General features: G+C 47.9%; 1 protein-coding gene across 3 annotated transcripts in view; it reads right to left on the minus strand.

Moving 5' to 3' along the window:
• Positions 1 to 26148, minus strand: part of PTPRG (protein tyrosine phosphatase receptor type G) — a 731646-nt gene that overhangs the window by 89466 nt on the left and 616032 nt on the right. For 2 of the 3 annotated variants that reach the window (XM_004267970.3, XM_004267971.3), the window contains exons 10-13: positions 23636 to 23744; positions 17631 to 17680; positions 14744 to 15506; positions 788 to 920 (exon numbers count right to left, since the gene is read on the minus strand). In XM_004267970.3, coding sequence (XP_004268018.1) covers positions 788 to 920; positions 14744 to 15506; positions 17631 to 17680; positions 23636 to 23744 — 1055 coding nt within the window. The remainder of the gene's footprint in view (positions 1 to 787; positions 921 to 14743; positions 15507 to 17630; positions 17681 to 23635; positions 23745 to 26148) is intronic. The other variant, XM_033424736.2, reaches the window with a different exon arrangement.

Genomic DNA, 26148 nt, shown 5'->3' on the forward strand with positions numbered 1-26148 from the left:
GGAAATATGACACCTATTCATCACTGATGAAGCTTGTTAAAGGGCAGAAGCTTCCTACATCAGTCTGGCAGGTGAAGGCAGCCAGGCCAGCCGCGTGGGCCAGCCTGCTTCACTCAGTTAAACTGGCTGAGAGAGTGTAGCTGAAAAAACACACAACTTTTAAAAAGGAGCTGCAAGCAGGCTTCCCGTGGGAAGCAGTGAGAACCAGTTCAAGGATGATGCTAACATAAGGATGACTTGCCATCAGCCATCTTTATCCTGTGTCTATTAAATGCCACATAACATGATAAACGTTTTCCTATCACCGAATTTTCAGCAAAGGGCTATGAAAAAAATGTTCAGGTCAAGAGGAGCTATTATGCGGATACGACAAAGCGAAGCACGGTCTCAGGGAAACTGGAAATGCTATGAAACTTATTAACTCCGTTTGCAGGTTTGGGAACTAAAGCTCAAAGTGGAAATGGGATTTGTTGCCAGCAAGTAGCAGGCCTGGGATTTGAACCCGGATCTCCCTGACTCCCAAGCAGTCGCCTCTTTGGCACTCAATCCTAGAAACCCATCATGAGCGCCTTCATCTCAGTAGTGGCTCTATCCCACCGGCTTCTTGCAGATAAAGCGGATCTCCCAGGTGGCGACACCAGAAAACACTCCAGCTACCTTACCTTTCTGAATGAAGAGGCCGTGGGCTTCCCCTCCCCTCGGGCCAGCCACCCCCCGCCAGGGCAGCATGCTGACAGCACAACCCGACGCCCACACCCTCTGTGTCAGGGCTGCCTGGCTGACTCACCTCCAGTAAACGAGTACAGCAATGAGGAGGATGAGGCACACGAAGGTCAAGGCTGATACCACAATCAGAGGGACGATCCACTCCATCCTCCCTGGAGAAGGGCGGCTTATCATTCCAGAGGTGTTCTTTTCTGCTGCAAAGAGAAACCACGCCGGTTAGAGGACAGAGGCTAGCCGAGGGGGCGGGGCTGGGGAGCCAGAGTGCGATGGGGATTTCTGCTCCAGTTTTGGGTGGTTTCTGGAGAACAAGGCTACCTGGTGACGAGGGGCAACCTGCAGCCCACGCTGCTTCCCGCCGAGTCCCAAGCCACATGGGACCTGTGCTGCAGGCTGTACCCTGTAATCGCCACTGGGATGGATTTGCAGGTAGCGTTCAAGATGTTGTTAAGAAGAGTTGCACGGAAGACAGAGACCCAGCCTCACTCCAAGAACCTTACCGTCCCTGAGCGGCCTTTGGATACACTGAACGAATGTGCTCAAGTCGGAATGTAGCACAAAACTTGCCTGTGCAAAGAGGCGGGGGAGCCTTGCAGGTTTGCCAAGGCAGGAGGGGTGGAGGCAGTGATGGGTTCTACTAAGATGACCGGCTGTGACTACAATGGGTATGTCTTTCTTTGTCTGCTTAGCATCTGTTATATCCCTTCCTCTAGTAACTGCACCCATTTCTGCTGTGGGAGACCACCTCTCCCCAAAAGACAGTCCTGGTGGCACAACTGTCCAAGTGTGGGCCCCCCTAGGCTCCTGGCCAAGCGGAGGGGCAGGACTCAAGCTAAGGCAATGGTACTCTCACCCCAGAATCTCAACAAGCCACTCAAAGTCTGAGCAACCGCACATCCCAGAAGGAGCACCCAGACTCCTCTGCCTACCAGTTCCCACCACCCAGATCCCCAGAGATCCTGGTTTTCCTCAAATATGGTTCAAAAGCTTTTCCTTCGATCTCATCTCCCAGCCGCCCCCTCTCCCCATCCTTCTAAAAGCTCTCGGACCGGCCGCCACGCCTCACTGTCCTGCGAGTGCACATTGGCTACTCAACGGCAGCCGGTGCAGGGGTTAACCGGGGAAGCTTGTGAAATGGTCCAGGATTCTCCCTGGTCAACCAGTGCCTCTTACCCCGGCAGCTCCTCCTGTCTCTCTCAGGCCCCGAGGATCTTCACAAGTCCCCAGCAGCCTCAAGTGAGAACCTAGTCTCTTGAACTGTGGAGTCAACACCTGGAAATCTCCAGGTAGCCCGGATGAAGCTCAGATGCGGTGCGGGGCTGGGAAGAAAGAGCCCAGGTACACAGAGACGGTCACGAGAGGCACGCGGCGACAAAGCGAAGGTTCACTGTGACCGCGAGAAGCCCACGGAATCATCCCCAGCTGGCTGCAGGCTGACCCGTGCTCAGCAAGGTTTCCTCCTGCTCTGCAGAAACGAGGCCAGCTTGCAGCCAGCCGCAAGCGTCCGTCTGCTGGATGGACTAAATGCAGGGCTAATCAGGCTGCGTTTCCAAGAGAGAGGAGGTGGGCTGAGCAGGAAAGAGATAACTGTCCCTGGGAGGAGACTGCTAAGGAGGCAAGACCTGGAGTGAAGAAGAAACGGGTGACAGGGTTTTTACTGGGTTTCCTCGAACGTACTGGACCTTGATGCTCTCCTTTGTTTCATGCACAGGCAGGGCCAGATTTATGCCCAGCTCACAGGTAAAAAGACACAGAGGCAGGCAAGTGAGGCACACTCTGATTAAAAATCACAGCAGGGCAGCCGGCGGTTTATAAACTGCCTTCCTAACTGTGCCAGCCCATTTCTCGATATCCCTTGCTCCACAATTTTTCATCAGGCAGCTATCTGTCAAGCCCCGACTGTGTGTCAGGCACGGTGCTACGGGAGGCGGATGCAGCAGAACATCAGACAGGAACAACCCTGTGCCTGTGGGGCAGGAATTTACAGGGGGAGAAGCAGACACATGACCAAGCAATTAGAATAAAATGAAAGTGATGCCAGGGGAAGCACAACGGGTACAGGGGAACAGCTGTCCTAGCCCAGGAATTCTGGAGGCTTCCTGATGTTGGGGTGGGAGCTGAAGGATGAAGGGGAGCTAGCCAGGCCAAGGGCAAGGGCAGATGTGTTCTGGAGAGAGTGCACTGAAGCGGGGGGGGGGGGGGGGGCGGGTAGGAGAACAAGGGGGGCCGCCAAGATGGAGCGCTAGAGGCCACCTCAGCCAGGGTCTGTAGGCTGAATTACGGGCACCGCTTTTAGCCCGCAGGGCTTGCAGTGGCAATCACTGCAGTATTGTAAGCTGAGGCAGAACAGCATCAGATGTGCAGTCTATCCCGCGATATAATGCTTTAATTGCAAAGCTCTGGCCGCCAGCCACACTTTCCCCCATTGTTCTTGTATTTTTAGATAAAGCAGGGATTTTAATTAGGAATTTATGGGATTTTGATTATGTAGCTCTTACGTGGTATGAGTTAACTGGGTTAGAATGTGTAAATACACGTGCGGCAAGAACCACAGTTGCAAATGAGGATAATTTTGCAGGGCTCCAGCAGGGGGCAGCCCAGCCAGATAATAATCTGGCTGGCAGTGGGGAATCCCCAAGCCCGGGTGGTCCTGTTAATGGAAAATATGGCAGGAGGGACGACATTACAGGCCACACGTCCAAGGAACTCACTACCCACCGTGGGAAGCCCCTGCATACCCAGGGTCTTCTTTCTTTCCTTGCCTTCTTACAGAAAAGGATTCTTGCCTGAGCTACTACACAGTAGGCAGTTACGGGGAGGAGACCGAATGCAAACCCCAGGTCCTTCTCATCCTCAATCACTGAAAAGGACCCTTCGCCAAAATTGTCCCTCAGGTTTCCCCACTGAGCTACTTCTCTTTCTAATATTTCATGGCGCTGTGTAAGGTTTTTTTTTTTGCGGTATGCGGGCCTCTCACTGTTGTGGCCTCTCCCATTGCGAAGCACAGGCTCCGGATGCGCAGGCTCAGTGGCCACGGCTCAATGGGCCCAGCCGCTCCGCGGCATGTGGGATCTTCCCAGACAGGGGCACGAACCCGCGTCCCCTGCATTGGCAGGCGGATTCCCAACCACTGCGCCACCAGGGAAGCCCATGTGTAAGGTTTTTTGTTGTCGTTTTTGTGAGGGGATGGAGTAAGGAACACATCAGAAATCCTTCTCTGGACAGCCCCCGAAGTGGCGGTTTCTATGGAGGAGAACTCAGGCTGGCAACAACTTGCAGTGTGAGACAGAGACCTAAGGAAACGATTCTGACAGCACTTTAATCTCAGCCTGGACTAATGACCGGCAGCCGGATTTGCCCGGGTCTTTTACATAAAGGTCAGGCAAATATAGGAGCGCTCCTGGATTTCCATGTGGGCATGAGAAAGCTGAGTTCATGTTAAAATACACAGTGCTGCTTTGTCTTTGCAGTACCAGGAGCCTGGAATTTCATTCCATGGCCACACAGTCATGTGGAATCTGTGCCCTTCACTCTCCTGAGGAATCCCACACTGCCCTCAGGGACAGCAAAGCCCTTCACGAGTGGGCCTTCCTCCCGCCCCATCATCACCTGCTGCGCCCCCTGCAATGGGTTCCGGTCACACCCACCCACCCAGTGACCATGCTGGGCCATGGGCCCACCTCTCTGCCTTTGTCCCTGCTGATCTCACTGCCAGGAACACCTTTCCCACCCCGCCCTCAGAAGCTCCTCTTCATTCCTCAGTCCTGGTTCAGGTGCCACCTTCTCTGTGAAGCCTCCCCAGACCCTCGGTCTGTGCTCTGGAGGGCAGAGTAAAGATCACAGGTTCAAATCCTGGCTCTGCCACCTTCTACGTGACCTCTAACCAATAACTTAAATCAGTTTAGGCCTGGAGTTCTTCATCTATAAAATGGGATAAAAAAACCTACTTCATAGAGGTGGTGGGAAAACTTAAGATGCACGTAGAACGCTTAGACGTGTGCCCGGCATTGAGCAAATGCTAAGTAAATACTCTCATTCTCGTCACGGTGGTTGTCACTGTGCACTTCTTTTACGGCACACATCACACTCAATTACAAGTGCTCTTGTTTTTTTTTTTTTTTTTTTTTTTGCGGTACGCAGGCCTCTCACTGTTGTGGCCTCTCCCGTTGCGGAGCACAGGCTCTGGACATGCAGGCTCAGCGGCCATGGCTCACGGCCCCAGCCGCTCCGCGGCATGTGGGATCTTCCCGGACCGGGGCACGAACCCGTGTCCCCTGCATCGGCAGGTGGACTCTCAACCACTGCGCCACCAGGGAAGCCCTACAAGTGCTCTTTTACTACTTACTGTAAGGTCCCCCAAAGCAGGGCTGATCTTCTCTGTATATAGAACAGTAATAAAGCTCTGTCTCCTACTAGCTATGCAACTCTGGGCAAGTTACTTAACCTCTCTGGGCCTCAGTTTCCTCATCTGTAAGTGGAAATAATAATATTGCTCACTACCTCGTGGGTGGCGCGAGGATTACATGAGCTAATGCAATAAAACACTTTGCATGTTGCCTGGCAACCATAAGCACCTGGGTAACATTATCAACTGTGATGACGGTCATCACCATCCCCACCCACCACCCACAGCATCACTAATTATCACCATCACCACCAGCATCCTCTCCCTCTTCAACACCCTAGCACAGCGCCAGGCAGATGCTGAGTGCTCATCGGGTGTCTGCTGATTCGGAATCCCCCTGGAATAAATGAGGGCATGGGTGGCAACCACACAGAACCTCAGATGGGTTCTACGGGCATCAGCAGCGGGGGGCTGCCTGTGAGGAGACTGCCAGCGAAGAGACAGTACCTCAAAGTCTGCCCTGAGACAAGACTGCACTACGCTTCTTGCCATCCTTCAGGAGAGACGCTTGTCCCACTGCCTGACTCAATCTGTGGCCCAGCAGGCCCTCAAAGGAGAAAGCAGAATCAAATAGTGAACTACCAGAAGCTACTAGGGACACCTAACATGCCGCCTGAGCTGGGTATACACTCTCTTCCTCCTTTGCTTCAGTCTCCTGACAATCTTCCCCACGCCAAGGCCCCCAGAGACTAGAACATACTATCAGCTTTTCAGAGAAACCAACATCCTGCCCTTCAGAGTCAGGCAGACCTGATTACAAATTCTGGCTTAGGCCTTTCTAGCTGTGTGACTTTGGATAAGTGACTGCCTGTCTCTGAGCCTCTGGTCGCTCCTCTGTCAAAGGGAAACAGATGATAACGCTCACCTCTCAGGGGACTTCGAAGGATGAAATGAGATAATCTGTGCAAAGCAGATTGCGCCAGATGCAAAACGAAATCACAGGGCGTCTTGATCAGAAATTATGAAAGAGTTTCAAGAAACGACAGCAGAACATGAAGGCGAACACAGGGCCTTCTGAGCACAGGGCTGTGTGACTGCACGGGCTGCATCCTCAGAAAGCCAGACTGGTCACAGTGCCCGCGTCCAGAGAACGTTCGTTCTTCCTTTCAAACGGAACCAAGCAACGGCGCCGACTGTGATAAAATTAGATGCTCCCAACTGTTAGGAGCAGCTCACTTTTATTCAGAGCTTCACTTGTATCCCAGCTGCCTCCTGAAAGGTCCAGCAGAGCTTGGCCACCTGCTCCTGGAAGGTTTGCCTCTCTCTGTGATGCCCGAATCCTGACACCAGGACAAGTGCAGGACCTCTGGGTTAATGCACCTCCTTCTCGCCTCCATCTCTGATTTGTCCAGCTGGTTTGGTTTTGCCAGCAGGCCTAGCCCTTTGATTCCTGCCTGCCATGGGTTGTGTGAACTGGCAGCCCACAGATGTGTCTGGCTTGGCACCCCTCCCCCGGGAGTTATTAATTAAATTGTGAGTTAGTTGCCAAGATTTAATAAACAATAGAGTTCACAAAAAAATCAAAAAGGGAATCTTCTCCTGGAGATGTTCAAAACTGGCTAGCAACACAGGTCTGAATTCCCACATGGCAAACATCAGCTAGAACCAAGCAGCACGCTCTCTAAGACAGGGCACGGCTCATCAGTTTGCCACAGTCCTCACTGCTCCCTAATGTCTCACATCAGACCTGCTTTCTTCACTCCTGACTCCTGCTGCCAGCTCCCTCTGGCCAGTCGAATTTCTGTCTGCAGGATGGCACTCTGACCCAAAGAATCAGCAGAACAACGCACACACCTGGGACTTTGACAAAGGCCTTATCATCAAAAGCAAAAATCATGGTTTAATAAAACTCCTGACCAGGATTCCGAAATTACTAATTCAGCTCGAGAGAAGAGGCTGCTTCTGACCAGGCAGCTTTCCCAATTCCATCTTTATTTTCAAAGAGATTTTATTTTTCAACCAATTAGAAACGAATCAGACAGTTGCTCCCTCTATAAACGTGGGCCATTCCTCTCTGTGGACTTGGACCTTCTTCATACTCTTTCCAGGGCTGCATCTTTCTGGTCTGTGTGTAAGAGGATAAAAATGGAAAGGAGGTATCAACTTACACCCCCCTCTCCCCCCATGGATGTGATGTGCAGATGAGGGGCTGCTAGGAGGGTCAGAAGATGTGAGGCCAGGCAGGGCCGGGACTCAGAGAATGAGCCGGTCTCAGAAATGGCTTCCAGTGGAAACTTATGGCAAAATGCTGTCTAATACCTAACCCTCTCTGAGCATCTGCGGGAGGGAGGGAGGGTTTAATGACCTCCCCACAGCCCTCCCTCCTCCCAGCTTTTATTTCCACATCCACCAGAATCTGAGTAAAGTGCCTCCGTTCTGCTTTTTCCAAAAAATTAAAAAAAAAAAAAAAAAAAGAAAGAAAAACAGTTTTCAGTGGCATATGTCATCACTGAATTAATGCTGTTTGCCTTTTACTGGCTTGGCTCTCATCCCAGTAGAAGCAAATAAAAACGGAGTACAATGTACTATAAATGCTACAGGCAGTGAGACATCAGATGGACCTTTCTGAAACGCTTCCTACCCCGCAGTGAGGGCTCAACTTCTGCTTCAGGACAAGAACCCCTACGTGGTCAAGACTAAAATGAGCTTGGATCTGAGAGGCCACTCTCAGGACTCGGGGAAAGTAGGATTCTTTCACTTTTCAAGAAAGATTAGGAGCAGATGTCTGCACACTCAGACATCTACAGCCGGGTTCAGTCGCGCACAACGGGACTGCATTTGCTCCGATAAGGCCACTCCTTAAAAACCACCCGCAGCTGTGAATTAAGGCGCTGGTTTTTGTAAAAAACTGTGCTAAAACACACATAAAAGTCACCGTCTTAACCATGTCTAACAGTACAGTTCAGTAGGGGTAAGCATATGACACTGTTGTGCAATCGATTTCCAGAATCTGGTTTTCATCTGCAAAACGGAAACTCTGCACCTTTTAAACAGCAATTCCCCAACACCCCGACCCCAGCTCCTGGTAACCACCATCCTACTTTCTTTCTGCCTTACAACTTGACTACACTCTAGGTACCTCACCTAAGTGGACTCATATATATATATATACACACATATATATGGAATCATATCCATATATATATATTTGTCTCTTGGGGACTGGCTTACTTCACTAATAAGTCCTCAAGGTTCATCCATGTTGTAGCATGCGGCACAATTTCCTTCTTTTTTAAGGCTGAATAATATTCCACTATAGGTGTATACCACATTTTGTTCATCTATTCATCTGTCATTTGGGTTGCTTCAACCCCTTGGCTACTATAAATAATGCTGTTATGAACATGAGTGTACAAATATCTCTTCAAGACTCTGCTTTCAATTCTCTTGGGTAAATACCCATAAGTGGGATTGCTGGATCATATGGTAATGCTATTTTTAATTTTGCGGGGAACCTCCATACTGTTTCCCAAGTGGCTGCCACTTTACATTCCCACCAACGGGGCACAAGGGTCCCCATTTCTTCACATCCTCACCAACACCTTATTTTCTGTTTTGCTTTGCTTTGGGGGTTTCGTGGTAGCCCCCTTAATGGGTGTGAAGTAAACAGGCGGCCGCTTTTTTATAGGGCCACAAAATTTGTCTTAATTTGCTGGAGCCCTGGCATTAGCTAAACCAGAGACACGATTGTGGGTTACAAATACATATATTCTCCTGCAACGGGACACGGGTTCCATGTTCCGATTACCACGTCTGAGCTGGATTTAGAGCATCTGTCATGTGTTTCAATTTATATCACCACTAGGAGTTCTCATCAATAAGCCCTCCTTACCATTTCACACAGAGCTCACTTAATCAGACTCAACAGTGGAACCTTCATGTGTATTTCCATTAGGTGCTGGAAAATTGAGGGCGTTTGATAAATCCCAATTTAATTCGAAGTCCCATATACACGGCAGGTCCTCATCTACCAGAAATCACCGCCACAGACACATCATTGCAACGTCATGTGACTCTGCCATCAGTCAGGACTCACGTCAAACACACCACTCCTTACAGCCTGAATTCCTGACCCCAGCCTCTTTGGAAACCTCGCTGTTCTTGGTGAGGTCTGGTTGCCTGCACTAAGAGATACACAGGCTGTCCTAGTTCAAAGGTCACTCAGTGGGGGGCAGAAACTTCCAAGGACCCAGACACTTCCCGGGAGGAAACTAAATCACACGGGTGCCTTCAGGGCACCTGAGCTAGTTCTTTCCAACACTCCCAGGAAGATCACAGCCAAGACCCGGGGCAAGCAGAATTACGTAGAAAACTTCTCCCCACAAAAAACCTGACTGCAAACTGCCACGGTAGTCCATACGAGTGCCTGTTCTATTTTATTTTAAATAAAGTACGCAACATTTTCCTATCTCCATATACCCCAGCTGAGTTTCACATTCATGATGTCTGCCCTATCTTCATGAGCCTGTATTGCTACTTCTTTCTGACCTTAAATTAACTACTATTTTTTCCCTCAAGTACACTTTGAAAAGGAACTTTACGTTAATACTATAAATCATAGTTTCTCCACCATGGCGCTATCAACACTTTGGACCAGGTCATTCTTTGCTGCAGGGCTGGTCTGTGGATGTTTAGCAGCAGCCTTGGTCTCCTCCCACTAAATGCCAGTAGCAGCCCCCTCCTCAGTCATGATAACCAAAAGTGTTTCCAGATATTGCCAAATATCCCTGCAGGGAAGGGGAACAAAATCATCACTCTGGTTGAGAATCTGTGCCGTAAATTAAAAAATGGCATCTTTTTAAAAGTACACGTTCAAATACTCGTTTACTAATTAATACTTCACCTGAAACCATCTTGTGTTGCCCACTCAGGGAGCAAGCCCCTAAGGCGGGATGCAGGCAGCACCACGGTGGAGTCAGGGCCCAAGTCTGACCCCCGGTCTCGCCAGGTCTTGCCCGGGGCACGTTCCTTAACCGTCTGAGCCTCAGTTTCCTCACTGGCCTAATGGCAACAAGGACAGCACGGGCCTCCCGGGGGATAAGTGACGTCACATTTTGGCTTTTAGCACAGACAACACCAGCATGGAACGAATGTTAACCAGTGATGTAATTATTTTTATAATCAAAGGTTTTCTTTAGAGCTTGAAAGTTCCAAAGAGGTGCCCAAAGGAGTGGGGTTTGCCCAAAAGGAGTGGGGTGGCTGGAGCTTAGCACCCTTGACTCTGGCTCAGAGCAGAACAGCAGCCCTCAGTCGCTGACCAACACTGTCCATTCCTAGCTCAGGGGCAGGACAAAGGCCAGCCAGGGGCCAGTTCTGGCCTGGAGACCGTACTTTCCTGACCCCTAAACTGGACTGTCTCTTTAGCTGACTCCGAGAAGGCAGTCAACAAGCTTTCGGTGAATGAGTGTTTACATAATGGGGTTCTGACCAAGATTGAATCTGAAAAAGGAGCCCTGATTTAAGGAAAGAAAAATGAAAAATCCCAGCACTGAGTGATGAGTTTGTAGACAATGCCCACCCTGAAATGCTTTTGCTGGGGCATGCCACGTACCATCCCGAGAACATTTTACTGCACCAGTAGGCATCTGAGGGTGCCCACACCACATCTGGGCTGTGCCTCCTGAGGGACGGACCATGCCTACCGCCTGCCTGATCTCTGCATGTGTCTGAGCCGGCCCCTTCTTCTAGAGAAGCATTCCCCTCTTCTCCTTCCCTGCAAGTTAATACTAAAGCTACTACTCATAGCACTTGAAAAGATGTTATCAAACATCAAGCCTTTTTGAGATGCTGGTAAAAATATAACACAGTTTGTAACTTTAAACGTTAACGCTTTTTTCAAAGAGACTAAATATTGATTTAAAGAATTGTTTTTAACACGAAGAAAAAATAAATGTGGAACAGATTTAAACAAATGTACATCCACAGTCTTTCAAAGAAGTCACCACTAACATTAAAATGATGGTGATTTCGTTTAAAAAATAAACACCAAGCTGGAGGAGGCAGATGGAGAAAAGGCTGAGATGGATGGAAGCAAAGTGAGACCTTGGGGGTCGTGGACAATGCAGGGTTTTCGGGTTTTACCCTCAAGTTACTCACATCTTTTATTAACCAGTGGGTACACACGTTTCTGCTTAAACCAGGGGTCAGCAAATGACAGCTCACCAATCAAATGAGGTCCACTGCCTGTTTTTGTAAACAGAGTTTCACCAGAACCCAATCACATCTGCCCATTTGGGTAGCACCGGGCACGGTAGCACTGGCTGCTTCCGTGCTACCTGGCAGAGATGCACACTTTCAGCAAAGACCTATGGTTCACAAAGCTGAAAATGTCTGCTCTCTCTGGCTGTTTGCAGAAGAAGTTTGCCAATCTCTGGCTTAACCGATCCCCACCACTACTCTCAACCTGGAATTGCCTGGAACTGCCTGGAATTCTACAGGAAGATCCCTTTTGGCTTTGGGAGGGAGTGGATGTTCCCACTGAGATGAAGGTGGCAAGGGAAGATGCTCTGATTCACCGGTGCTGGGGACAGAGCGGAGTTCCTGGAGGTCATTTTTAAAGCCAGCTCATTGGGGACCACAGTCTCCACATGCTCTTTAATGTCCAAGGATGACTGCAGAAGAAGGACCTATGAGGGGCCTCCTCCTAAGTCACCAGTGCCATCATGTGGCCCTCGGGCTGCTGAAAGCTCCTCCTTCCTTGTCACCGACAAGGGTGACTCTGCACCTCCTTTGGCACTAAGGGCTGTGCCTATCCCCACTTTACAGACAGACTCTGGGCAAAGACTGGCCTGAGGACCCTGCGTGAATAAAGGGCAGAGCCTACTGCAGGGATCTGACTCCAGAGCTACCCTGCCAAGATGGCAGACGCTCAGATGCCTGCAGCGTTGAAACTTGAGACCCGCACGCCCCGTACCTGGAGGTGGAAATACCCCAGGTTTACCACCTGTTTCTTCTCCCCTTTCCTTGGACTCTGGAACTTGACTCCCATTGCAATGACTCATTTCTGCTTACCTGGACTACGTCCCAGGTCCCCACCCTCACCCGTCTCTCAAGGTATCAACACTCCCAACCCAAGCTCTTAGCAAGCCACACTTTTCAGGAGTGTGGACAAAAAAAATGTTTAAGAGGAGCAGGCTGGGAATGCAACTTGCCAGAGCCTCCAGTCCAGAGGCCAAACCACTCAAGCTTGACAAGCAATTCCAGGTCCACCGCTTATCTCTGGAGAAACCACAGTGGTCCGAGTCACCATTGCTATCACCTCCTAACTCTACTCCGTGTGTCCGTTCTTGCTTCCCCGGATGTCCACACAGAGGCCCACATGACCTTCTGAGAAGGTTAATCAGATGAGTAACTCTCTTGCTGAAATCCATCACTGCTTTTCCATACCCGTTAGAACCAAATCCGCAGTGTGGCTGATGAGCCCCTTCCTGATCTGAGCTCTGCTTGTCTGTGAACTCATCCTGTATCCTTCACCTTGGCGGTCTAGACACACTGGCCCTCTGATGTCCTTGACTGATCCTAACTAGTTCTCACTTTAGGGTCTCTGGACCTGCTGCCCCTCCTGCAGCCTAGAACGCTCGTTCATGGATCATGGCATAGCTAACTCCTTCTCACCACCTGGGTCTCCATTCAAATGCCATCCCTTGACCATCTGATGCTATACTGTCCCTGTCCCCGACTCCAGCACTTGACGTTATGCAGTTGTTTACTGGAATAGTCTCAAGCTTGTCCATTAGAACATAAACCCCAGGAGAGCAAGGCCTGACTAGATCTAGAGTCTACTTCCAGTACCTAGTCCAGTGCCTGGGACACAGTGGGTACTCTATAAATATTTCTTCAATATCTTCAAACGCAAGAAATCCAACTTTTTCACAGCCAATTCCTAGAGGGAATGTCACTGCTCATGCAGGAATAGCTTCAAACAGCTTCACAAGTGGCTCGATATTTCCTCCACTCAATTCCTTGGAGGGCCACTCTGCACTTTTCCCTAAAAGTGAGCAACGCCCATAGCAAACCCACACTTCAGAAAATGAGTCCATACCAGCTTTAAGGAGGAACGTAATTCAAAACATGAAAATTTATTCTAAGTTGTATCTTAACATACGAGGTCTCAGCTTTAGATGAATTTTAATGTTTACAAGTGCAAAAGCAAATAAATATTTACCAGTTGCTTTTTTTTTTTTTTGCACTCTTATAACTCCACAACAGCTTAGATGCAAAAAAAATTGTTGCTAAACATCTTGTAGTCTGGCAAAAGAAAGAATTTCTTATTAAGAAAACCCCTCACAACAATAACAACCCCTCACGCTCAGGGCTCCCTTGTAGAAACCATCAGGATGGTTCATTAAGATTTGAGCATGGACTTCCCTGGTGGCACAGTCGTTAAGAATCCGCCTGCCAATGCAGGGGTCATGGGTTCGATCCTCGGTCCGGGAAGATCCCACATGCTGTGGAGCAACTAAGCCCGTGCGCCACAACTACTGAGCCTGTGCTCTAGAGCCTTTCAGCCACAACTACTGAGCCCGTGTGCCACAGCTACTGAAGCCCACGCGCCTAGAGCCCGTGCTCCGCTACAACAGAAGCCACGATGAGAAGCCCACACACTGTAACGAAGAGTAGCCTCCGCTCACTGCAACCAGAGAAAGCCCGCGCACAGTAACAAGGACCCAAAGCGGCCATAAATAAATAAATAAATATTTTTGAAAAAAGAAATGAAAAAGATTTGAGCATATGACAGCGTCACAAAGTTGCCCTCGGTCAGCGTGATGGGGATCACATCCTCCCCGTGGAGGCCAGACCAGCCATGCCCTGGTCTTTCCATCCAGGAACTCGCTAATTCACAGGGCCAACAGGGCTCTGAGAGCCAGAGTCCTGTTCCTCGGGCTGGGATCATGGGCTAATAATACCAGCTCTCCCCATCCCCAAGCTTTCAGTTTCAATGTAAATGTCACTTCCCCAGAGGGGCCTTTCTTAATTCAAAAAGCTCCCTGCCCTCTTCCTGATTATTTTCTCTGACAACACCCTGTTTATTTCCTCTATTATTTACCGAACAGTTAGCTCGTTTTCTGGCTTTTCAGCGAACTTGCTCGCTTGCTTTCTAACATTCTTGCTTCCTGATTTCCCGGCGTGCACCCTGGCGAGCTGCCGCCACCCCTGTCTTCTCCTTTACGCTGTAAGCTTCAAGCAACAGGGACCGTGCTCACCGGGGTTAGCACCCAGCCCAGGGCCTGGCACCAAACGGGCAGTCCATAAACACAGGTGCTCAATAAGTGAATAAGGAATGAAATCTTGAAGGATAAACTTATTAAGATCGATGTCTTTTTTATTCATTTACCAGGGCCTGGTTGAAGTGCTTGGAGTTATTCTGAGGCAAGTCGATTTTACCAGGTACCAAGTATCAAGGCAAGACAGTCCAGCAACGATAAGAGAGTAGGTGATTCTTATTAGAATTAAAAAGACACACACACACACAAACACATTTTTGTACCAGAGACACACAAATTTCCAGGAATATTAAGCACTCTCTGGATCCTTATCCCCTGCCCCCAATTATTTTTTAAAGGGTAGGACTGTTCACGGCAGCTTGGAGGCTCAAGTGAGGAGTGGCCCACTTACCTGGATTAACAGTGATAAATTTGCTATCTTCAGAAAATCGGTCCCCCGGGGACATAGGCTTCTTAGACGGTGTCTCGGGCCTCTTGGGATCATTCTCTCTGTAATGCTCCTCTGTGACTGTGGGGGGCACTTGGGTGAGGGTGACGGGGCGGGGGTCCAGCGCGTCCTCGGGCTGGGCGGTGGGGATTGCAGTGCGGTCCCGCTCACGCCCGGCTATAGTCTGACGCCCACCGTCCTGGGCAGCTCTGCCGGGAGCCGAGGGGGCGGGGCTGGGCTCAGTGCCGCTCCGCGCCTGCGTGGCGTGGGTCACGCCGTTCCTCTCCTTCTTCTCGGAGCCCTTCTCGCCCTCCTCCTCGTGTTCCCGCTCGCCGTCCTCGTTCTCACTCTTCTCGTCCTTCTCCCCCTCCTCGGCACCCTCGCCGTCCTTGGTTGGCGCCGAATCACCGTCGGGGCCCGGAGAGGCCAAGGCCTCAGGTGTGGCCGGGACGGGTCTGCCGGCCTGTTTGCTGGCCGCGGCGGCCGTGGGCAGGCGTGTGGGCCACACGGTGCTGGGGAAGGAGGAGATGCCGCCGCTGCTGAAGCCCAGGCCGGCGAGGAGCGTGCTGGTGACCACCGAGGCCACCGTCGCCTGGCTGCCGCTGGAAGACGGGCCCATCCCAGTTGCCATGGAAACAAATGAGAAGGGGATGCCAGAGGATGTCCAGGTGGAAGACCCAGAGCTGATGGGGGCCATGTCGGCCGAAGAGGCAGGAGATGCTGTGGGCTTGAAGGGGTCACCCGGGGAGGTTGGGGGAAGGGACAGAGGAAGAGAAAGCAGAGTGTCAGTCATCAGGACTGGGGACAAGGCCCTGGGTATGACCCTCCAAGGGTTTTACTCATCTTTTTACTTTCCTCATGGGGTGTCCTAAAGCATGGTGCCAAAGCTGACAGGAGGTGATCCACGGATGACCATCTCTGCTCTTAAAAGTTTTTACAATTACTTAAACATTGCAACCAGCATGTCAACCCCAACTTTTCACTGACAGGGCTCGGGAGGAGGCTAAGTGACAAAACAATAAGTAGCGTTCACGTTGTTTGAAAGACAAACATCAAATAAGCAATGAAGTGGCAACATCAGATTGCCACCTGTTGTTGGGATGACACTGGAAGAAGCAGGAGCCCTTGGTCTTGTATATACTGGTGGCTCTTGTGGAGAATACACTGCCCTTGTCTAGAAGCACTCCCCAGGATCTGGTTCCACATCTTAAGGTGAGGAAGTGGATGGACAGAGGGACAGTGGCCCGCCCACGTCTGCAGCGGCAGGTTCGGAAGCAGGAGCCATGCTCTACACCGAAGGCTTTGGGAGCTGTTTACAGCCGGCATCCCCGTGCTGGGCGCTGTACAGCCGCCGTACCTTCCAGAGTCTCCGGATTTATCTACAGCAAAATCTATGCTCATGTAGATGACAACGATAAGAATTCTATTTAACAAGTACCAACTGTGTGTTGGGCCTTCCCAAGCTACGCTGGAGACACACATGGTCGTCACCCCATTTTACAGGTGAGGAAAACGAGGTGCAGAGAGGTTAAGGGGTAGAGGTGGCTGCCTGTGCCCAAACCTCAGCTCATTCTTCCCACCATACTAAATTGGGGCTCAGCTGTGAGATTTTATTTGTAATAGTATCTTAGGAAAATAAGATGTGTTGCTCTGAGTTATTAGTTTAATTTTAGTTCTTGAAACCTGGCGTGCAGAATCCATAATTTCATCCCATCATTTATACAGTTCAAAATAATACAGCCAGAGCAACTCACATGTCATCACTGTATCATCAAGTTTCAGTTTGAAAAGTTTGTTTTTGAAGAACAACCAAGTTAGCAAATGTTGAGTTCTGAAGTTGGTTAATGAAATGCCAGGTGCCACTTAAGATAAGGCACTGCAGACAGAGCAGTCAGACAGCCTGGGCTTGAGTCCACGATCGCTCACCTGCTCTCTGGGAGATGCTGGGCACATTAACTCACTGAGCCTCGGTTTCCTCATCCATAAAATGGGAGTAATAGTAACACGAATCTTGAGGAGCAAATAAAATAATAATCTGTGCCTGAAACCTGGGAAAAGCTTAATAAATCTTAGGTCTTGGGCTTCCCTGGTGGCGCAGTGGTTGAGAGTCCACCTGCCGATGCAGGGGACGGGTTCGTGCCCCGGTCCGGGAAGATCCCACATGCCGCGGAGCGGCTGGGCCCGTGAGCCATGGCCGCTGAGCCTGAGCATCCGGAGCCTGTGCTCCGCAACTGGAGAGGCCACAACAGTGAGAGGCCCGCGTACCGCAAAAAAAAAAAAAAGGCTCTTATTGTTATCACCAAAGCTGCAATTAATATTGGGATTATTAGTTGCACTAGAAAGGGGAAAACTTAGATACTGAGTCTCCAGAAATGTGCAAATGTAACTGGGCAAACGACAACCATTCTTTTTTCTTTTTTTTTAAAGCCGCACTGCATGGCTTGTGGGATCTTAGTTCCCCAACGAGGGATCAAACCCGGGCCCCTGAGTGAAAGCGCCGAGTCCTAACCACTGAACTGCCAGGGAATTCCGAAATGACAACCTTTCAATTTTAGCATGTCTACTCCTTTGCACTCTTACATCCTATGCTCCCACAAATAATAAATAAAAATATGGAGAATTTTTATCTCTACAAAAATTATAACAGTATAACACTACTGGTTTAACTCTGTCGCACAGCCTGTTTTTATAATGCATTGAATTTTAAGAGTGAATAATGTAATTTATTCAGTATTTTAACCGCTTCACATTGAGCATTTAGACAACATCATACTGCCACCTCGTGGTGACAGTTTTAACTGCATGCGAATTACCAACCAGACACGACAAAGCGATTACATTCTCTACTTACCACTCCTGTTTTGACAATTCTTGTCCCTTGGAATATTCGAGTGGTATTAGCTGAGAAACAAAGAAATTACACTGTAAACAATATAACTTTGTTGTTTCGACAGAACTGCACTTACATACACAAATCTGAAATACATATAATTTTTATGTCATAAAATGAATATTCCTCTTTAGATTTTTTTTCCAACCATCAAAAAATGTAAAACCCTTCTTAGTTTGTGAGTCATTAAAAAACATGTAGAGGGTCAGGTTTGGGCTGTGGGCCACAGTTTGCTGACTCCTGTCTTAAGCTATTAATTTACAACTTTAAGAAGTTTTAATCATTTTTCTATTTTATTCGTAAGGTAAAACTTACATACTCTAAAATGCACAAATCTTAAGTGTAGAGTCCAATTAATTTTTACCTCTGTAAACACCTGTGTAACTCCCCCTCCTCCCATATTAAGATATGAACATTCTCCAGCACCCCAGCAGGTTTGCATGTGCACCCATCCAGGCAGTACCCTCATGACCTTTCCCTAAGGTCGCCACCACTCTGATCTTTGTCAGTGTTTTGTCTATTTTTGAACTGCTTATGAATGAAATTGTATTATCCCATTGTTCTTCACTATTGTCTTTTTGGTTATAATTTCTTATATTATCCTTTCAGTGACTATAATATGCATCCTAAACTTATTACAGTTTACCTTAAACGAGTGCTTTTATCTCTCCTTAAAAATGTAAGAACTGTACAGTAATTTATTTGCCCAACTCACTTTTTGTGTACTGTCATGTATTTTATTTCTATCAATACTTAAGTTTTAAAACCTCGTAACACATCACCACTGTTGCTTTAAATGGTCAAATTCTATTGTTTTTTAATATTTATTTATTTTATTCATTTTTTTGGCTGCGTCGGGTCTTTGTTGCCACACGGGGGATCTTCATTGAGGCATGTGGGATCTTTCGTTGCAGCGTATGGGCTCCAGGGCACGTGGGCTCTGTAGTCTGCATGTGAAGCGTGGGCTTAGTTGCCGCGCGGCATGTGAGATCTTAGTTCCCCGACCAGGGATCAAACCCGAGTCCTCTACATTGGAAGGCGGATTCTCTACTGCTGGACCACGAGGGAGGTCCCTCAAATTCTTTTATATTAGCCACAGGTTACTCCTTCTGATGTTCTTTCCTTCTTTCAGTTCTGTTCACCCATGTGTTAGTATTAAACAATATAACTACACAAAATGTTTAACTGTGGTAAAATACACATAAAACTTACCATCTTAAACACTGTTAAGTGTACAGTTCGGTTGTGCTAAATCCTTGTGCCACAGATCTCCAGAATGTTTCCATCTTGCAAAAATGCAACTGTGTACCCATTACACAAGTCCCAGCTTCCCCCTGCCCTTCCCCCCCCCGCCCCCGCAGCTCCTGGCAAGCATCCTTCTACTTTCTGTAAGTTTTAGTACTCCATATATCTCATGTAAGTGGAGTCATATGTATTTACTTGTCTTTTTGTAACTGGCTTATTTCACTTAACATAATGTCTTCAAGATTCATCCATGCTGTCCCATGTGTTAGAATTTCCTTCCTTTTTAAGGTCAAATAATATTCTGCTGTCTGTATGTACCATATTTTGTTTACCCATTCATTGCTGATGGACATCTAGATTGCGTCCACCTTTTCTCTATTGTGAATAATGAAATGGTAAACAGTATAACTTAAAAAATATATCAGACTGCTTCTTTGTGCTGATCTCAAAAACAGTAGTCTTACATAAACTAAACGTTTGCTTCCTATACATAAAAGACACTGAAAAATTAGCAAAAAACTGCTAAATCTCCAAATAAATAACATTTGTACCTGCTGGAGTTTTCATCTAAACTAGAAGTGGGGCAAGTACCCGACATATTTTTTTATTTGCCCTGCAAGCTTTTTGGAAAAAAAAAAAGAATTTGCTGCCAACGTTGTAAACAGCAACTTTTACCTAAAAATCCCAATTTCCTGCTCATCCCTGAAAAATCACAATATTGGGCAAAACTGAGCTCACCTTCCTGCAGGGCAACATTTGGTCGGTGCTGAGTGTCCGTCACCCCTTTTCGAAGGGCACATCCTGCAATTTCCCACTGACGGCCCTCCCCTCATCTGTATGTGTTCCCTGCCTGGCCCCGGGACACCTGTATTTGCGAGCCCCAAGTTAACGATATATTCACTTCGCTCAGCTGGAAAGTGAAATGGGTGAAGAGACAAATGTGAAGAACAGACCGATCTAGATGTCAATACAACCAGGTCAAATGAGGCAGCCTAGGGAGCAAACAGTTCTTGCCTGGCACTAAATATAACCTCCCACCATCAGTGAGTTGCTTTGGGATCGATACTGCACTGCCTCAGACAGGTGTACACACCTCCCTTTGTTAGACAGGAAGAAAGCCCCCTAAGAGACCTGCTTTCCCTGCCCTTTACAAAGGCCTTAATTTAAGGCCAACAAACCGGCCACTCCAACATGCCCGCTTTTCACTGATCTTGAACAATTTCCACTGGGGTCAGTTCTAGCCGTGGTGACTACAAAGTTTCTACTAGAGCTTTCAGATCAGGAGTCCACTGGCCCGGTGGACTTCAGGGACGGGGGAAAAAAATGAGACCCGCACCCCCACTAAGCTGTCACGGAGATGCAGCTTCTCCTTGCATGAGGAACGCAAGCTCCAAATCTCAGCTGCATTTTAATAGGATCGTCCTACGACTCTGCGATTGAAATGGGAGTATCTTCCTACTGCCTTAGAGTTGTTGGAGCTATTTCAGAGTATCACTTATGTTCATCACTACTCAGAAATCACCGTCGCTAATAGACCCACCACTTGTCATTTAATACTTTCATAAAAGAAGCGCACACATGACTACGTTCCCAATTTGTTTAAAATATTTTGACAATCGTATCTGAGCATAATTGGTTTCCTTTCCTATGTATTTTACCTGTTTATTTTAAACCATTCTGAGAGAGGATCTGTTGGCTGGGCCAGGCTGCCTAATGAGTCTGTGGCTCAAAGAAAAAGCTTAAGAGGCCCTAGTTTCCATGACTGTTGAGAATTGCAAAAAAGCCTTTTGAACACTTAGTAATCAATCTTTTTAGCCATTTGTTGAAGACCGGGGATACAGGGTAATATTTATGCTTTAGGGGTGGTCTGTTGTTGTGTACAAATGATTGGGCTTTGGAATGAGAGATTGGACTCTTCTTTGTAGCCAAGTGATTTTTTGCAAGTTACTCAACTGCCCAGGACGTCATTTCCGCCTCCGTGTAACAGCTGCATTACAAGTTGCCACGAGGTCAAATGAAATAACCGATGGGCAAACGCTCTGTAACTGGGAGCCGCTCTACAGATAACGATTACCATTATTATCATATTTACTACAGTAAGGTAAACATAACTTATTTATTACATTATACAGGACATAAATATTGCTTTATTTACTATAATAATGTAAATATTCCACAGGGCTTCCTCATGCTCCCAAACCAGAGGTAAACTTTATCCCTGGGAAACCTAATTATTCTGAACAAAGGTGTCCATGAAATTCCCTAATTTCCTTCCCTTTTAAAACTTCAGTCCTAAGAGTTGACCAGTTTTGTACACCGGCCTCTACTGCTCATAAACTCCTACTTGGCTCACCAGAAAAGGCATGCTAGCTTACCTGAAGATTTTGTTTTTCCACTGCCCACTGCTGCAGGGAAGATGCTAAGGCCATTGTGTGCCCCTTTGTTAACATGCTTGTTAACACGCAGGGACAAACACCAGTACAGAAAACGAGCAAACACATGTCCACCCCTGAGCAGAGAAAGTCTGCAGACAAAGGAGACACTGGCCATTTTCAACAAGTCACCGTAATCAGACATTTTAAATATTCCGTGCTTGGAATTTACAGCTGACAAGGCCGTTTTGAATTGCATTACATTACAAACATTTAATTTTTCAAAGTCCGTGCAGAAGCCAACGAGCTCAGGGGCCTATTAATCAAGAAAGGCGGTGCTGCGGATTCCAGGCTCCTAGCTGGAGTGCATGGAAGGCCCAATTGTGATTTATGTGCCGGAAGATCCGGGGCTCCACTCTGGCTTCCCGTGCTCTCTCCCCTGGGCTGGCGTAGACCTGGCCTTGGCTTTCGGACCCTCCTCAACACAGGCAGATGGGCCAATACATTCAGGGCAAAGGTGGACATGGCGAGTGTGATTTATTTGTGAGAAAAAATACAGCCATGCTCATTTCAATTAGTTTAAATGGAAGGATGAGATAATGTGAACATTAGCAAAGAATATTTCAATACTAGATGCAAAATTGCAAAGCTAGAAGGGATCTCTGGAGGGACTCTCAGCTGAAGGGCTTCTTATCCTGGGTTCATCATTTATTACTTTTTATATTAAACCTCATACTTAGGGGGTATTCATAGTTAGTACCAGGCACTGTGCTCATCAGTTAACATGCGTCACCCCCTGTCACTCTACAAGGACCCTGTGAGGTCGGTACTCTCACGATTACCACTTCTGGACTGTGAAATTGCAGCTTAGAGAAGCCAGTCAACATTCTCAGAGTCGCAGAAACACTAAGTGGCAGCCAGGACTCAACCTTGGGGCCCTCGTGTCAGGGCCCTGGCTCTAAGCCAGCTCTTCTCAATCTGTAATGTGCACGCCTGGTACCTGAGCCATCTGGTTAAAATTCAGATTCCTGGGCCCCGCCCTCTGAGATTCTGAGACCATTAGTCTGAGAGGGGCCCATGAATGTGTATTGCTCACAGGATTCCAGACAATGAAGCCGGTCCACAGCCTACAGGTTTTATGGGGCCCCTGAAGCTGTAATACGCAAAATTCTGGCATTTTTCTAGAGAAAGTGTCCAAAGTCTTCATCACATACATGACTCGCAAAAGTTAGGAATCACTGGCCTGGTGTGTAGGTGTCTCAGAAACTGAGGATTCAGGAAGTAAAGAACCTTACCAGGGAGGGCATCAGACCGGCAGAGCAAAGCCCAATGCCCTGGTTGCTCCCTTCATGCTGGTCTTAGCGCCCCTCACCAAACCAGGTCTGCAAACTACGCCCCACTGGCTGGCTGCCAATTTTTGTCAACAAAGTTTTATTGGAACCAGGACTGGGATTAGGTCGGGGCAAGTAAGACAGAGTGGATCCTGTCTTTATGCAAAAGTTCGATATTTTGTTCAAGAACCTTTTGCATTGATTTTGCTTTTAAAAAAATATTCCATTGGGCTTCCCTGGTGGCACAGTGGTTAAGAATCTGCCTGTCAATGCAGGGGACACGGGCTTGAGCCCTGGTCCGGGAAGATCCCACATGCCGCGGAGCAACTAAGCCCGTGCGCCACAACTACTGAGACTGCACTCTAGAGCCTGCGAGCCACAACTATGGAGCCCGCATGCTGCAACTACTGAAGCCCGTGCACCTAGAGCCCGTGCTCAACAAGAGAAGCCACCGCAGTGAGAAGCGTGCGCACCACCACGAAGACCCAACACAGCCAAATATATATATATATATATATATATATAAAAAATATATTCCATTGAAATACAATGTATCTTGATGACAGAGTTTTTAAGAGCTCCTTTGAATTCTGCACCAAAGTGAATGCTCCTCTAGGCTCACCCTAGTGCTTGTCTGAAACTTTCCACTAGACCCTAAATCAGCTAACTGAATCATGTTAGAAATCCAAAGACGATATTCCTCCACACGACTAGGAGGTGATTCTGTGATCTGACACACTATTAGACAAATACTTGGTTCCCCACAGTTGGAAAATAACAGTAATTAAAAAAATAATCAACACTTCATTCTTCTTCCCCTCTTCTGGCCTGTGAAACCCCCAACCAAAAAGACGGGCCTAAATTCCCCAGGCTTTTCAGGCGTTATTGCAAACCCCACACTGATGCTGAGGCCAGGTTTGTATTCTTGTGTCCAAGCACCTGAACGGGAAAAAAGACAAAGCCCAAAGGGAGAAGGGACCCGGGGGATGCAGGGCAGACAGGAAGGGCGGCTCCTCACCTTGGAAGAGCATGGTCTGGCTGAAGTCACTCCTCATGTCATTGCGACACACGGCCTGGACCCGGAACAGGTAAAGGCTGTCAGGTGAGACAGGGCTAATGGTGGCTTTCTGCAGGGGAGGAAAGAACAGGCAGTGACCTGGTTTGGAAGGCCAGAGCACACTTTACATTTGAAAGCCAAACCTAAGAGAATGTTAAGTGTTGCCTGTAGGTTTCTGCGTACCAAGGCAAAGCAGGACAAACATGATGTTTCCTCACCGACCAAAGGCTCACCTTGAGAAAAATGAGCTTTCAGAGATAACCTCACCTGGGAATCTGTTTTCGACATGGAAATGTGTAGGGTGAGAGAACAAAAAGTCGTCTTGGCTCAGATACTTGACGCGGGCTTGGAACGTGTCTTCAGCCCTCTTTATACTCACGAGGCTGGGACTACTCTACCTTAGAAACGATACTGATTTACCCTAGACAGCCTCTAGAATTATCAGGTGTACTGAATTTCCAGGGCCAGGCAGAGATCAGCGCAGCCACAACAAAATCTCTGTTTCTTTGCAGTTTAAAGGCATTGTTGTACCTTGACCTTGGAAGATATGGGGCACAATGCTAGAACACCTGACTAGAGGTCAGAGGACAGGAGATCTACCTGTGTCACACCACTCACCAGCTGTGTGATTCCGAGTCACTTGCTCAATGTCTTTTGGCCTCTGCTCCCTTCAACTGTTAAATGGACAGAGTAATATTTCCCTCACAGGGCCCTTGTGAGTGCTGTACAACAAAGGCTCGGCAAGCCTTGTTCGTAGGTAGTCCACACCACAAAATGGAAAGTACACCCCCAGTCTAACACAGGGGTGGCAAGCGACGGCCCACAGCCCAAAGCTGGCCCGCTGTCTGTTTTTTGTAAATAAAGTTTTGTCGGCACACAGCCACGCCCATTCATTTACCTGTTGCTATGGCAGCTTTCACCCTTTGACGGCAGAGTTGAGTAGCTGCCCACAGAGGCCATATGGCCCTTAAAGCCTAAAATCTTAACTGTCTGACCCTTTCTAGAAAAAAGTTTCCCAACCCCTGGTCCCAACATCACAAGCCAAATCCAGACCCCCATTCTTCAAAGCTTTATTCCAAGAGTCTTTTAAAAATCAGAAAATGGAAAATACCTAAAAAGCCGGCAGGGCTTGCTTCCTGAAGAAACAAACAACAAAAGCAACTGATTTTCAAAGACTCCCTAATGGATGAAATGTCTTGTCATCGCATTGTGGGCCAAGTCCAGAAAGCAGCTCTGGGAGCTTAACCACTGAGTGGGTTTTTCCCAGTGTAGCTACTGAAAACCTCTGAAGAGGCATTAAAATGTTATTGTGCCCACACCTGCTATCTGTTGCCTAGCAAATGGATTCCTGGTGAGAGGAGGAGGTTGGGGTCAAGTTATTTCACTTTCAGCCTCATTTCTCTCTTTTGGAAAAAGGAGGCAGTAACACCTGTCCCACAGGTCGGCAGTGAGGGCGTGAGAGAGAGACGTGGGTGCTGCAGAATGCCGGGAAAATGTTCAGTATGACTTTTAGGTTTCTGGGCCACGTGAACCCTAAGTTGGAGGATAGCTTTGCTGCCACTAAGTCAGCACTCTCAACTTCTTGAGGAATCAATTAATTTTGTGTGTCCCCAAAGAAAATAACCACCCCTAGAAATTCTTATAAAAAAAGAACTTGCTGTCAAAGCACGTTTTTCTCTACAGCTCTCTCTTTCTCTGAAACTCATTTATGCCTCATATTCTAAACCTCCAGCCCCGTCTTCTGTTCAGAGCAATAGCTTTGCTCCATCTATGCAGGGATTTATTAGAATTCACTCCAAGCCGGTTATCTATTCATCTCTGCATGTTTAATTATTTTCCACTTAGAATAAGAAACCAAATAAGCGCCTAGATAGTTTCTGCTGATTAATGCAAGCCACCTTAGTTCAGAGAAACATCCCTCACGGACTTCCCGTCGTGACAAAGGTTAAAACACATCATAACCTTGGGTACCTTTCAATAGATTCCTCTCCGATTTCATGAAGCTCATCATTCCCTAATGTGACCCAGATAACAATGTCTAGTGGGGAAATTGAAAACATAAATGGAAATGAAGTAAAAGAATCTTCATCTAAAGGAATACGAAAAGTATTATTCTATCACTGATTGAATGGGCCCCGGGGACTCTGTACGGGGAGGAAAAAAGGTGCTAACAGTCATTAAGGATCCCACTCAGTGCTATTATGTTTTCCATGTGCATATACAATTATGGGCTTCATTATCCCAAAGACTTCTTTTGATTAACAATAAACGCCAGGCTTTCAAACCCAAATGTGTCACTTTGCGTTTCCCTGCAAAGATGTAAAGAGCAGCGCTTGTTGGAGGGATTGCTTTTCCCGGGGAAGAAGATGGCTTCTGCAAACGTCTGTTCTGAAGGGCCTTGGTGGGGACTGGCCACTAAATATTTATGCACATTTAAGATGAGCAGCTGGATTGGGCATGCGTAGCTCAAAGTG

This window comes from Orcinus orca, chromosome 10 (genome assembly GCF_937001465.1).
Source record: "Orcinus orca chromosome 10, mOrcOrc1.1, whole genome shotgun sequence".
Classification (NCBI taxonomy): domain Eukaryota; kingdom Metazoa; phylum Chordata; class Mammalia; order Artiodactyla; family Delphinidae; genus Orcinus; species Orcinus orca.